The sequence below is a fragment of the Plutella xylostella genome, chromosome 10, assembly GCF_932276165.1.
Source record: "Plutella xylostella chromosome 10, ilPluXylo3.1, whole genome shotgun sequence".
Classification (NCBI taxonomy): Eukaryota; Metazoa; Arthropoda; class Insecta; order Lepidoptera; family Plutellidae; genus Plutella; species Plutella xylostella.
In genome coordinates, this window is record NC_063990.1 from 516,311 (window position 1) to 529,681 (window position 13,371).

General features: G+C 41.5%; 2 protein-coding genes across 2 annotated transcripts; one reads left to right on the forward strand and one right to left on the reverse strand.

Moving 5' to 3' along the window:
- The first annotated feature begins 6,918 nt into the window (after positions 1 to 6,918).
- On the forward strand, positions 6,919 to 10,707 carry LOC105396509 (eIF-2-alpha kinase activator GCN1). Its single transcript, XM_048623734.1, has 9 exons — positions 6,919 to 7,051; positions 7,211 to 7,369; positions 7,718 to 7,845; positions 8,163 to 8,299; positions 8,622 to 8,862; positions 9,115 to 9,240; positions 9,692 to 9,925; positions 10,192 to 10,362; positions 10,570 to 10,707. The coding sequence occupies exons 1-9, from the start codon at positions 6,919 to 6,921 to the stop codon at positions 10,705 to 10,707; spliced, it is 1,467 nt and encodes a 488-aa protein (XP_048479691.1).
- Positions 10,708 to 11,192: 485 nt separating this feature from the next.
- On the reverse strand, positions 11,193 to 13,147 carry LOC105388622 (cytochrome P450 6B5). Its single transcript, XM_038118117.2, has 2 exons — positions 11,734 to 13,147; positions 11,193 to 11,480 (listed from the first exon to the last, which is right to left on the reverse strand). The coding sequence occupies exons 1-2, from the start codon at positions 13,076 to 13,078 to the stop codon at positions 11,314 to 11,316; spliced, it is 1,512 nt and encodes a 503-aa protein (XP_037974045.2). The 5' UTR covers positions 13,079 to 13,147; the 3' UTR covers positions 11,193 to 11,313.
- Positions 13,148 to 13,371: the final 224 nt, after the last annotated feature.

Below are 13,371 nucleotides of genomic sequence, written 5' to 3' on the forward strand. Positions count from 1 at the left end.
GCCCTAAGGTGCAAGCTATCAATAAGTGTGCTTAAATAAAATTAACTAGGTCTAACTAACGTCTTTTGCAATAATAACCAGAGGATCCTGCTTGGGTTTCCAAACTTTAAATGACATTTTTCAAAAATTAATTCCCATTTCGAAAATAAAAAATATATATACTTATTTCTCAATTTTGTAAATACAAAAAAGAATTACACTTTATGATAAAATACAAGTATTCAAACTTTGTTGTAAATAAAAATTAAGTAGGTACTTATTTATCATTGCTTTCTCTACATAATGTTGCAATAGTGGTAATTCGCGTTTTTTTTCTCATATAACTTCACCTGTCTAGTAAAGTTTGAGTGGATTTTTTTTTAATATAATTTCATGTTGTTTAAAATGATCTGCCTGAGTCACTTTCTCCCTCTTCTTAATATAAACTTTTTACAGGCAAATATTTTACGCCGTCGAAGTTTTTTTTAATAAGTGTCGCAAATGAACGGAAAACTTTCAAATCAAGCTTTTGGTTATTTTTATCTCTGGTCAGGGAAAATTTCTGAAATGGTCAGGGAAAGTCAGGGAAAAGTCAGGGAATTTTTTGGAGGATTCTGAGTGGACACCCTGGTGAAGTTTTTTTTTACACGTACCTAGTATGGTATAGGAAGAAGGAAGGTACATATTTAGAAGGTTTTTAAATGGTAGTGCGTTGCACGGGCGCACTTGAGGTGCAGCCGCCACTGCTACTGAGACAAACTTATGTGAACTCACGCACTATGTTACTACTAGTATGGACTCTGGATATCAGGTGGATGTCGTGTACACCGATTATGCAAAAGCATTTGATAAAATATCCCACAACATTCTTATCCGTAAGCTTGAGCATATTGGTGTGCACGGCGATTTACTAAGATGGCTTACGTCGTACTTAAGAGATCGGTCTCAAGCTGTTACCGTTAAAGGTTTCTGCTCAACTTTCACCCCGGTGAGTTCAGGCGTACCTCAGGGCTCTCATCTCGGTCCTCTTTTATTTATAATATTTATTAACGACATTAAACATGCAATCCGTAAATCCAATTTTCTTTTATACGCAGATGATAATAAAATATATAAAACTATAAAAAATACAGAAGATAGTATTGATTTGCAGAGCGACCTTAATGAGTTGTGTAACTATTGTGTTAAAAATCGATTGCACCTAAATGTCAAAAAATGTTATGTTGTATCTTTTACCCGTAAACGCAATATTATAACACACACATACTCATTATTTCAGGAGTCGCTGTCGAGAGAGACCTTAGTGAGGGACCTAGGAGTCTACATTGATAGCAAGCTTTTATTTGTCAAAGTCAAAGTATTTATTTGTAAACATAGGTTAGTAATACAATGGTCTTAAATATAAATTGTTAGTTTCTCTATGTTTTGCCATACTTATGGCGTACAAATTTATTTACAAGGAATTTATAAATTGACAAATATTAGAAAAAAATATACAAAAAATCACAATAATTTTAAAAAAATAATAAAAGATAAAATATCACACAAGTCAAAGATTCATAAAATAGTATTCAATTAAAAAAAAAAAAAACAAAATAATAGGCTAGTCAAGATAAAAAGATGTCTGGTCATTGAGGTATTGTTGAATTGAATAATAACATTTAATTTGAAGGATTGATGTCAGTGTAGTTTTAAATTTAGTTATTTCAAGTTTTCTTATAGACTCTGGTAACTTATTATATATCTTAGGTCCTAGACAGATGAAGCTCTTTCGTAGCAAGGTGGTGTTAGATGGCTCCGTGTATAACCTATCCCTATCGCGACCTTGCCTATTATTCACACATGTCATAGTTTTAAAAAGGTTTGGATTTGATTTAATAAACATTGTCATTTCAAGAATAAATAGACATGGTAGAGTTAAAAGTTTGTACTTAATAAAATATGGTTTACAAGAATCAGTTTGTTTGAGTCTAAACATCGATCTGAGGCATTTTTTTTGAGCTTTAAAACAAATGTCTTTGTTTATAGAGTTTCCCCAGAATATAATGCCATAGCGAATTATGGAAGCTACATATCCGTGGTAGGCAATGATAACTGTACTTATATCAACTACTTGTGTTAGTTTCCGAAGAGCATAGGCAGACCGACTTAGTCTTTTACAGACATGCTCTATATGAGCCCTCCATGTTAAATTGCTATCAATCATCAAACCAAGGAAACGTGCAACATTTGTGGTTTCTATTGGTACTCCCAAGCAGGTAACATTTACTGGGGATGGTATTATTCTTTGATAAAAATGCATCAATTTAGTTTTTTCTACGCTTATTTTATTATATTATATTTATTTATTTATTTATGAGGGAAAATCGTTGATATAGAGCAGAAACAGAAGTGGGCCCAATGTACTACCTTGAGGCACCCCGCGATTAATAGTTCTTAGTTTAGACTGGTACTTTATTTCATGCTTTGTTTGCAAATCAATTTGTGTTACTTCCACCAGTTGGTTTCTGCCGCTTAGATAAGATTCTAGCAGTTTCAAAGTATTACCTCGTATTCCGTAAGCCTCAAGTTTATTCAGAAGAATTCTATGATCAACCAAATCGAACGCCTTTTTCATGTCCATTAAAACGGCGCAAGTGGTCTTTTTCTTGTCCATGTTGTAGAGGGTTTTTTGTAAAAATTTATAGAAAGCCATATTTATAGACACGTTCTTACGGAAACCGGTTTGCTCTTTAACTAAGATATTGAACTTTTCTAGGTATTTATAAAGTGAGTTGTAGTAGGATTTTTCAAAAATCTTTGAGAATATACTTATTAGTGCTATTGGGCGATAATACTTCATCAACTCTTTATTTTCTTTTTTGTGTATAGGTTTTACAATCGTAGTTTTCAATTTAGTTGGGAAAGCTCCTTCTGTTATGCTTAAGTTGATAATATGACTCAGTGGAAATGATATGGCTTCGGCTACTACTTTAATTGCTGAGGTAGATATGTCATCATAACCTACGCTATTCGTGTTATTCAAGTTTTTTATTATTTTAAGTATGTCAGTGGGTAAGTTAGGTGCCATAAAGAAGGTATTTGGCCTACTGTCAAGTTTATAGTTTTCATGAATAGATTGAGATGTATTTAATTGCGGTTCATCAATGAAAAAATCATTGAAGGCATTGGCAATTCTATACGGATCTGTGATGATTTCCTGGTGGTGAAGAATATTTGTTATGTTTTCTTTTATATTGCTGGTTTTATACTTGTTTATGGTTTGCCATACTGCCCTTGATTTGCATTTAGCTGAGTTTATGTAATGGTTGTTTTGTGTCCTTTGAGTATATTGCACAACTTTCTTGAATCGTTTCGAATAGGATGTGAGGGTCATTTTGTTTTGTGTGGTGGGATGCGTTCGGTATGCCCATAAGTGTTTTCTTTTTATTTTACTACACTTTTTTATACCTTCAGAGATCCACTTCTGTTTTTTTCTAATATAAATTTTTATTTTTCTCAACGGAAAACAAAGGTCATGGAAGAGTTTGAAGGTTTCAATAAATTTATTATAGGCAGTATTAGTGTCGTTAGAGTCGTAGACGTCACAAAAAGAAAGACTATCTATATATTTTTTAAATTTTTCTAAATTTTCATTGCAGTAGTCTCGACGTGTTATGTACCAAAACTTTAAAGTATAGGTTTTTTTTACTGGACATTTCAGAAGCTGGGCTGTATGATCGGACAGTCCATATTCGATTACTTCTCCCATACTGCCTTTAATGTTGTGTGCAAAGTTGTCAAGGCATGTTTTGCTGCTAATTCTTGTAGGTTCTCTAATTTCTAGTCTTAAGTTATACCTAAGGATCAGGTTTTCAAATTCGTGAGAGTGATTATTTTTTTTAAGAATATCGATATTGAAGTCACCGCACAATATAATTTTTGTGTTATTATTTTTTGTTAACTTTTGTAAAGTTAGATCTAATCTTTCAAAAAAAATACCTATCTTTTTTGAATTCTTGGTGGGTGTCCTATAAATACATACTATGACAATATTATGCTCCAACAATTCAATGGCACAACACTCAAAAATATACTTAATCGAAAGACTATTAATCTCATTTAATACTTTGTAGTTATGGCCCTTCCTTATTAGTATACAACTCCCCCCTCGTTTTTTATCCCGACAATAGCTAGTGGTGAGTTTAAAATTTGGAATACACAAAAGGTTTTCATGTTCCGAAAGCATAAAATGCTCGGTGATGCATAAAATATCGATAGGTTTATTGTTTTCTTCTAATTCTTCGAGGTAGATTGATAGCACATCGCTTTTTTTAATTAAAGAGGCAATATTTTGATGAAGAATATGTATGTGTTTATACGAGAAAAAACTGAGATTGCCTGTTTACGTGTATTTTTAAGCTCTTAGTATTGTTACAGGATGTTCCACCTCTCTCGATGTGTTTTATATGTAGAGAGTGTGATTGTTCTATCAGTGGTGAGATGATTTCATTGAGGTTTTTACATATATTCTGTAGCCCGTAAAAGTTCAATCTGCCTGTGCGTTCTGAAAACATGCTATACGTTAGGTCATGGTTGGTATCAAACAGTATTGCGTAGTTATGCGTCAATACATCAAGACACATAAGATTGTTGAAAGTTTCGACTCTACAATTATATAATCCAGCTCCACAAATGTAAGTAGGTAAACATATTATGAAATTAGTATGAGCAAGTTCTAATATTGTTTGTCTTAGAGTGGTGACGAGTTGTACATAGTTATTAGTACTGAGAAAATCAGTCTCTCCAATCATTAAAACACAGAAATCAGACATAGTAAATCCCTCAACTTTCTTATCAATATTTGCTAGGAGTGCTTCGAGTTTTGCGTTCGTGTTTCTGTAATGACAGTATGTGTATTTCGTTGAATTAAATGTACTGTCCAATATATCACAAGCTCCACTCTGTGTGCTGTTGCTTAGAATGCATAATTTGACTTTGGTGTAGGTCTGCTTAGGCTCTGAGCAGGCATCCTTCTGTACTTTAGCTCGATTCAGTTTTGCGTGAGATTCATTAACGCTGATCGGAGACCTCGGTTCGCCCTCCGAAATGACTGATTCCTCCAGTAAATCAATAGAACAGTCTGAGAATAGGTTAGGCATTGTTTTATTACTCTTTTTGCACTTCCTTTTTTTTTCCTTTTTAGTATCATTGTTTGATGTGAGACATAACTTTGTAAGGTGGTCAACTTTATTTTTATATCTCGTCACCTCATTTTTCAAATTAAAATTTTCTGATAGCATTGTTTCTATTTCTTTTTCAGCTGATTTCAGTTGTATTTCTAGGCTAGATACTTTTTCTATAAGTTTTTCTAGTTCATTTTTTATTCTTATGTTATGTAGTTCTGGGCAACTTCTACTTTTCGAAATGCTTGATGTCCAATTATTGTTTTGAATATGCCTATTATTTGAGCTGCATTCATCTTCACTTTTGGAATCAATAGAGTTTGACAGTCACATTAAGATTATCACTGATAAAGCCTACCGTATGCTAGGATTTGTTTTGCGCATGAGCAGAGAATTTAAACGTACCTCAACCTTGATTCTTTTATATAATGCCTTAGTGAGGTCCATTCTGGAGTATGCGTCTACAGTATGGAGCCCACAATATAATGTTTATAAGAATATGATTGAAAGAATCCAATCAAAATTTTTTAAACATTTGTCATGGCGCAAATACAAAAATACGGAGGACATTGTAGATTTGCCTCAACTTGAGAAACGTCGAACAGAGCGAGACCAAGTATTTCTGTATAAATTATTGCACAATGCCTTAGATACGCCTTATCTCTTGGAAAATGTAAGTATTCGTTGTCCTAGAATAAGCAATAGACATAGAACCTTGTTCTATGTACCTCATAGAAGTACAAACTATGCTGCCAACACGTTTCTTTTGAGATCCTGTCGCCAATACAATAGTAATTTCGTAGATGTTGATTTGTTCCACCTCTCTTTCTGCCAGTTCAAAAAATGTATAAAAACAGCACTAATTGATTAGTTAACCTTCTCATGTTTGTCATTATTTCTTATGTGTAATTTTTGTTCATTTGTTATTATTTTTCATTTTATGTTTTGTTCACCAAATACTTTTAATGTGTGTTTTTAGTCTGAGGAAACTTTGTTGGCATGAGTGTTAAAAGTAATCCTTATAGTAATTATTATTATTTTAAGCTGTTTGTTTCCCGAATAAATATAAATAAAAAAATAAATAAAATAAATAAATAAAATAAAATAAATGTATCGTAGTAAACCTCAATACATATATTCTAACAAAATATGTAGGCATTTTTTTTCGTACTATAATCCGAACGCTCCGTGAGTCCGAACATTCGTTTTGGTGTTTCGGATTAAAGAGGATCTACTGTACCTACCATTTCTGAATTTCTACCATACAATCACAACTAACCTCCCATTTCCCTTCCAGCTCTAACCTCGTCCTTCGCCAAGGAACAAGAACAGATGATCCTACAAGGCGTGGCGGTGATCTCTGCGCACGCGGCCGCGCGGCCCGCCTCGGCGGCTCCGAGCGACCTGCGCAGCCCCGCGCTCATGCCGCTCGATCACATGATCACGCTGCTGGTCGAGCTTATTAGTAAGTCATCATCATCTGAGAAGGGCTAGCACGGGCGCATTTAAGACGTGACAAAAGTTCTATGTCGCGCTCGCCCGCGGCTGCGAGATGTGAGTGAGCGTGATGCAAAACTTTTGTCACGTCTTAAATGCGCCCCGTGCTACTAGCCCAGACATACGACGTCCACTGCTGAACATAGGCCTTCCCTTGTAGGGAAGAGTCTCTATAGGGATGGTTCATCCGGCTCGAAGGACCAAATGTAGGGTGAGACTTTCTGTTTTCTACCCAGTCTTGAGTTAGTTAATTAAGTCTGCCAAGGAGCAGGAGCAGATGATCCTGCAAGGCGTGGCGGTGATCTCTGCGCACGCGGCCGCGCGGCCCGCCTTGGCGGCTCCGAGCGACCTGCGCAGCCCCGCGCTCATGCCGCTCGATCATATGATCACGCTGCTGGTCGAACTCATCAGTAAGTACTCATCAAGATGTCAGCTATAAGACGTTTACTGCTGAACATAGGCCTCCCCTTGTAGGTGAGAGTCTCCCCCTATAGGGATGGTTCGAACGGCTCGAAGGACCAAATGTAGGGTGAGACTCTCTGTTTTCTACCGAGTCTTGAGTTAGTTAGTTAAGTCTGCCAAGGAGCAGGAGCAGATGATCCTACAGGGCGTGGCGGTGATCTCTGCGCACGCGGCCGCGCGGCCCGCCTCGGCGGCTCCGTGCGACCTGCGCAGCCCCGCGCTCATGCCGCTCGATCACATGATCACGCTGCTGGTGGAGCTTATTAGTAAGTCATAATTATCTCAGATGTAGGATGTTAACTGCTGAACATAGACATCCTTTGAAGGTGACAGGGTTGGTTCGACCGGCTCGAAGGACCAAATTTAGGTTGAAACTCTCTCATCTACCCCTAATGTATTCCATCTTGTCCGATCGGCGGCCTCCGCATCCAAGGTTTCCCCGCGGACTTTCGAGCAAAAGGAAACACGCTCGAGCAACAATGGCGTATATTTCGGTATGCCTAAAGCCTAAAGTAAACGTTACGTTTCGTTTTTAAAATTTTTCTTCATTCATATCTTCTGTGGAACCCTTCCCTATGACCTGCCTGACACTGACATAATATTTATCTCCCCAGGTTCAACAACAGGGCGCGTGCAAACAGCCATCACCGCGGCCCTTCTAGATACATGCGCGTGCGCAGCCTCCGCCGCCGGCATGCAGGAGGCGCAGTGCCTGCTGGCCGCGCTGCAGAACCCGCTCGAGGTAGAATAGAATAGAAGTAGCGCTCAGCGCAGTGTGCTGGACTTTTGAAATAGTCGTTGGGATTATTACCGACTATCACGGCTTATCTTAGGCGGATCACACACTTGTCCGCGCACCGCCGCGGTTGGCGGATTATCATTGTATACTAAAATGACAGTTTCTATCCGCAGACTTTTCCGCCGCCTCACCGCGCGGAAATTTACTATGAATAACCTGTAAACCGCGCGGTGAGGCGGTGAAGTATGTGACCCGCCTTACAGGGCAATAAGAGTATCCTTCTGTCTCAATAACACCCCCCGTCCCCCCTCTCCCCGCAGGTGGTCCGCGACGCCGCCCTCCGTGGTCTGTTAGAACTTCGCGGCGCGCTGCCTGCGCTGCTAGAAGACCCTGATCATGCTCTCGACCTGACCAAGAGACTGATGGTGGCCACCTTCGACTTTGGGGATGATAATAAGTTAGTATCCCGCGCCCTTAACTGACTTTAAAAAATGAAACCTTAGAGTCTTCCCATCAAAACTAGGCACCGGCAAGAGTCTGTCAAACGCCTTATATATATATTTGTGTGTCAAATTCTGCTATAATGGTTTTTTTCAAGAGTTCTATGGATAGGCAGTCTGGCAATGGCTTTTTCTTAAAATAACGTAAAAAATCAATTTTAATAGTTTTTATAGTTTGTGGGTTAATTTAAAAAATAATCGACAGGCGAGTAAAAACGGCGGTTTTATGGCTCTTCTGTAAATCTCTCTGACCTAATTTTACTATTCTCCTCCCATCAGACCATCCGAGAACCGCGTGCTAGCCGAGCAGCTATGGTCCTCTTTACCCCAGGAGCAGCTCCATCAATGGTCTTCCTCCCCCGCACTAGTGCCCGCTCTGGTTGCGCAGGCGCAGCACCCGGCGGAGCACGTGCAGCGCGCCGCCGCCGCCGCGCTGGCTGCGCTGGTGGAGGGGAGGGGGGAGGGGGGCGCCGAGCACGTGCTGCACTGTCTGCTGGCGCTGTACAGGGATAAGCTACCGGTGAGTGAAAAAAAATGAGTTCTCAATTCTTCTGTATGTATGTTTTTTTTGTTGGTGTGAATGTTGAGTTTAGCGGTGGAAACGTTACGAAACAGTCCGTGAGCAAAGTAGTTGATGTAATGAAGACACTCCTTTAGCCATTATAGGGAGTGTACGAAAAGACACCAGCGGGCGGAACGGCGGCCACTGACTAAATTTTAGTATTCAGTCTGTGTACGTAATTGGTTGCCATAGAGTAGGTAACAATAGTAGCACCCGGCGGAGCCCGTGCAGCGCGCCGCCGCCGCCGCGCTGGCTGCGCTGGTGGCGGGGAGGGGGGAGGGGGGCGCCGAGCATGTGCTGCATTGTTTGTTAGCGCTGTATAGGGATAAGTTGCCGGTAAGTGAAAAAAAGGGAGTCCTCAATTCTTCTGTATGTATGTTTTTTTTGTCGGTGTGAGTTTAGTGGTGGAGATCGTTACGAAACAGACCTTTAGCCATATTGTGAGTGCGCGAAAAGAGCCATCTTGCGACGAGAACCGCGTGCTAGCCGAGAGGCTGTGGTCCTCTTTAGGCCGTCTCTGACTAAATTATAGTATTTAGGTCTGTGTATGTGGAGATTTGCACGCAATTATCGCCATAGAGTAAGTAACAATAGCGCTGCCGCCGCAGCGCTCACGGCGCTGTTGTATTGAGACCAAAGTCAAAGGGTTTTATTTACCGTATAAATATATAATTTTCTGATTTACATAAATTTTTAGAAACTACTTTCCGTTCCAATTTAATTGCCATCACGACTCACGACCTTTATAACTTGTACACACCATAAACCACAACCCTTCTCCCCACAGCTGATCCCATCCAAACTCGACCAGTTCGGGCACGTGACAGAAGCCGCAGTGGACGAGTGGGGCGCGCGGCGCGGCGCCGGGCTGGCACTGACCGCGCTGGCGCCACAACTAGACGCCGCCGGGGTCGCCGTGGCCGTCGAGTTCTTCGTCAGTGAGGGGCTGGGAGACAGGAATGAAGCTGTGAGGGCTGAGATGCTGAATGCAGCTATGGCCATGGTGGATCTGCATGGGAAGGTTAGTAAACGAGACTAAAATTCTATAAGAATGCATTTTTTCAGTCGCAGCGTCGGCGCAAATCGAGTGAAATACGCACAGATGGCAGCACCGTAGATATAGCTACACTTTAATGCTCTCCTGAGGGTTACTGTAGAGCTACATACATAGCATCGCAGTTAAATCAGCTCTAGGGCACGAAACAAAAGCAGCACTAGCCGAGCCGTTTAAAGCGCGCGGCGAGCTGTCACGCCATAACACATGTTTATAGCAACGAGATAGAGCAGTCCAAGTTAGTTAGCGCAGCAGCTAGCTCGCCGCTGGCGCCGCAACTGGACGCCGCCGGGGTCGCCGTGGCCGTCGAGTTCTTCGTCAGTGAGGGGCTGGGAGACAGGAATGAAGCCGTGAGGGCCGACATGCTGAACGCGGCTATGGCCGTGGTGGATCTGCATGGGAAGGTCAGTAAACGTGGCCGAAAATCTATACCTTTTTTAGTACGCAGTATTGGAGAAAATGTAAGAGGGTTGCTGTAAAGTTAAAACAGCTGTAGGGCACGAAACAAAAGCAGCAGTAGACGTGTAAAGTGCGCGGCGAACTGTCACGCCATCTAAACGTTTATAGCAAAGACATAGAGTCCTAGTTAGCTCTCTGCGCTGGCGCCGCAGCTGGACGCCGCGGGGGTCGCCGTGGCGGTCGAGTTCTTCGTCAGTGAAGGACTGGGCGACAGGAATGAAGCCGTGAGAGCTGATATGCTGAATGCGGCTATGGCCATGGTGGATCTGCATGGGAAGGTCAGTAGATAGGTGCATAGTTATTCTTGGAATGTGGTTCTTAATTCTGTCTGTATGTATGATTTTGTTTTATGTATACCGATATCTTCGCCAGTTATGGACCTTTTTTACCATTGTATCGGAAAATGTGTATATAGTTTGAAATTTTACGCCATACGTGTGTATATTTAATTGAACTTCATTCAAGGTTGCTTGTGTAGGTATGATATGATATTTAAATAGTTCTGACTTGCAAGTTTCCGTAATTATAGCTATAATTTTTGTCCAGTCATTTTAACTGTGAGAAAAATACTGGATAATCTACTAATTTACATAGCAAACCTTCATTACTGCATAATTACACGCATACGGTACTACGCTTATGGTACTATAAGTGAACGAGATACTTGAGATATAAGATCTACCGATGCGCAGTTATATCAATGAGATTGTCTATCTAAATTGAGATCGAAAACCATTATTCGTAATAACAAGGCAATGAAATGATACAAGTACACTTGAAATTAACAGTAACAATTCTATTATTATATTTTAAACTTACACAACATTGATAAAGATTTACAAGTGCAAAACGACACCAAAACAACAATATTATAGCGTTACTTAAACTTCAACAATTCACACTCTCGGCACGATATTCAAGAAGATTCCATGTCTGTCAGCCGGCAGCGCCTTCATGGGGTCGAAGTCGATCTGGGCCTTGGTCTTGGGTGAGGTTTCGAACCTGAACCTCTGCAGCAAACGCACCACCGCCAGCTTCGTCTGCACCTCCGCGAAACGCATGCCTGAAATGCAGATACGGAAAATATTGTCAAAACATAAACAATTCAGCTATCATCTATCTAAAACAATTGAATAAAAACTTAGGGCATGTACATGAAAGTTATAAGATTGTTCTGTTAGTATTCTGTCTATGTTACGAAAATCTATCTTCTAACAATAAATATTCCACAGCCGATTGACTGGATGTAAACACCGACGAGACAGTTGGTTCAATAAACTCGTTAATTCGTTAATAAATAAATAAATTCAACTCACCTATACAGTTCCTGGGTCCCGTGCCGAACGGCAGATAGACACACGGGTGGCGCAACTTGACATTCTCTGGGCTGAACCTGTCCGGGTCGAATGTGTGTGGGTCGGGGTAGTACCGCGGGTCGTAGTGCAGCCCGCGCACCGGCACCAGCACCAGCGACCCCTCATCTAGGGTCACATCAGTACCCGGCACTCGGTACCCGCCCGTACTGAGTACTCGTTGCAACGGGTCCACCAGAGGGAACATTCGTAGCGTCTCGTCTATCACTTGTTTTAGATACGTCATCTGTTTGAGACTCTCGTATGTGAGAGGCCCGGGCAGTGAGGTGGTAACGCGTTGGATCTCTTCATAAACCCTCTGCTGTATCTCCGGGTGTAGAGCCAACAGTCGCAGCAGGAAGGCGGTGGTGGACGCACTAGTCTCGTACCCCGCCACGTAGAAAACAAATGCCTGCGCCGCCATCACGTCCTCGTCTATCACGACACTGCGCTCTTTGTCTCCCTCGTGCTTCTTCACGCCGTGTATCTTCTTCTCTTTCATCTCCAGCAGTAGGTCCATAAAGTCGTTCCTCCCCGACGGCTCTCCGTTCCTCTCCTCCATCACTCGCCGCACCATTCCGTAGAAGAAATCTTTAACTGGCTTCGGGAATAACGACATGCTGAGCGTCTTCAGCAGCCCCGGGAACGCGAAGTCGAGGTCCTGCGCGTAGTTGGTGGTGAAGATGAGGCGGTTCATCCGGTCGAAAACATTCCCAGGTGTATCCAGCTCCGACAGGTCCAGCTCCAGGCCGAACGCGACCGACGATATGCTGCTTATCGTGAACTTTTGCACAGTGAAGTAGACTTCCTGCTCTTGGGACGCGGCCACTGAGACTTCTAGTCTCTCTATGAACTTGTCCGCTCGTTCGTTGAGCAAATACATCATCTGCTTGAGCTTCCCCGAGGTGAATATGGGAGAGAACTTGGTCCGCAGCACGCGCCAGGTGTCGCCGTCCGCGTGGAACAGGTTCTGGCCGAGCCCCTGCTTCTCGAACTCCACGCCGCGCCCCACGAACAGGTCGAAGTCCTTGACCAGCACGTGCTGGATGACGTCAGGGTGGCGCAGCACGAGGCACGGCGCCCACATGCGGTAGATCCCGACCACCTTCTCATCAGGAAAAGCTTCGTATAACTCCGTGTAGTATTCCGCGGGTGTGGTCCGTCGTAAGACAGTCTCTCTGATGTTGCCGAACGGCCATTGTGGTGTCGGGGTCACCACATTTCTGTCCTTCCAGTAGCGGTACTTTTTGTTAAAGTATAAATAGAAAAATGCGACCAAAATTGCAAGTCCGGTTAGTATGTACGACATGCTTGCGCGACTATCTTAGATGCAATGACTTGCGTGTCATTGAATTGGTTAAAACAGAATGTTGATAATTATTTCGTAGACGCTGCTCGCTTATCACGGTGAGTAGGAGATAACGGCAAACTATTATGTGTTTATAATCACTTTGTTTTGCAATTGATTCAATAAAAATAGTTATCAATCAAAACTATTTTTGGAATCATTGAACTGATTAATTAAACCATTCTTTAGTTGTGGATCATGGAAAATTTATATTTTGTGTGAAAACTTAGTAACAAAATGCTACCTATACACCA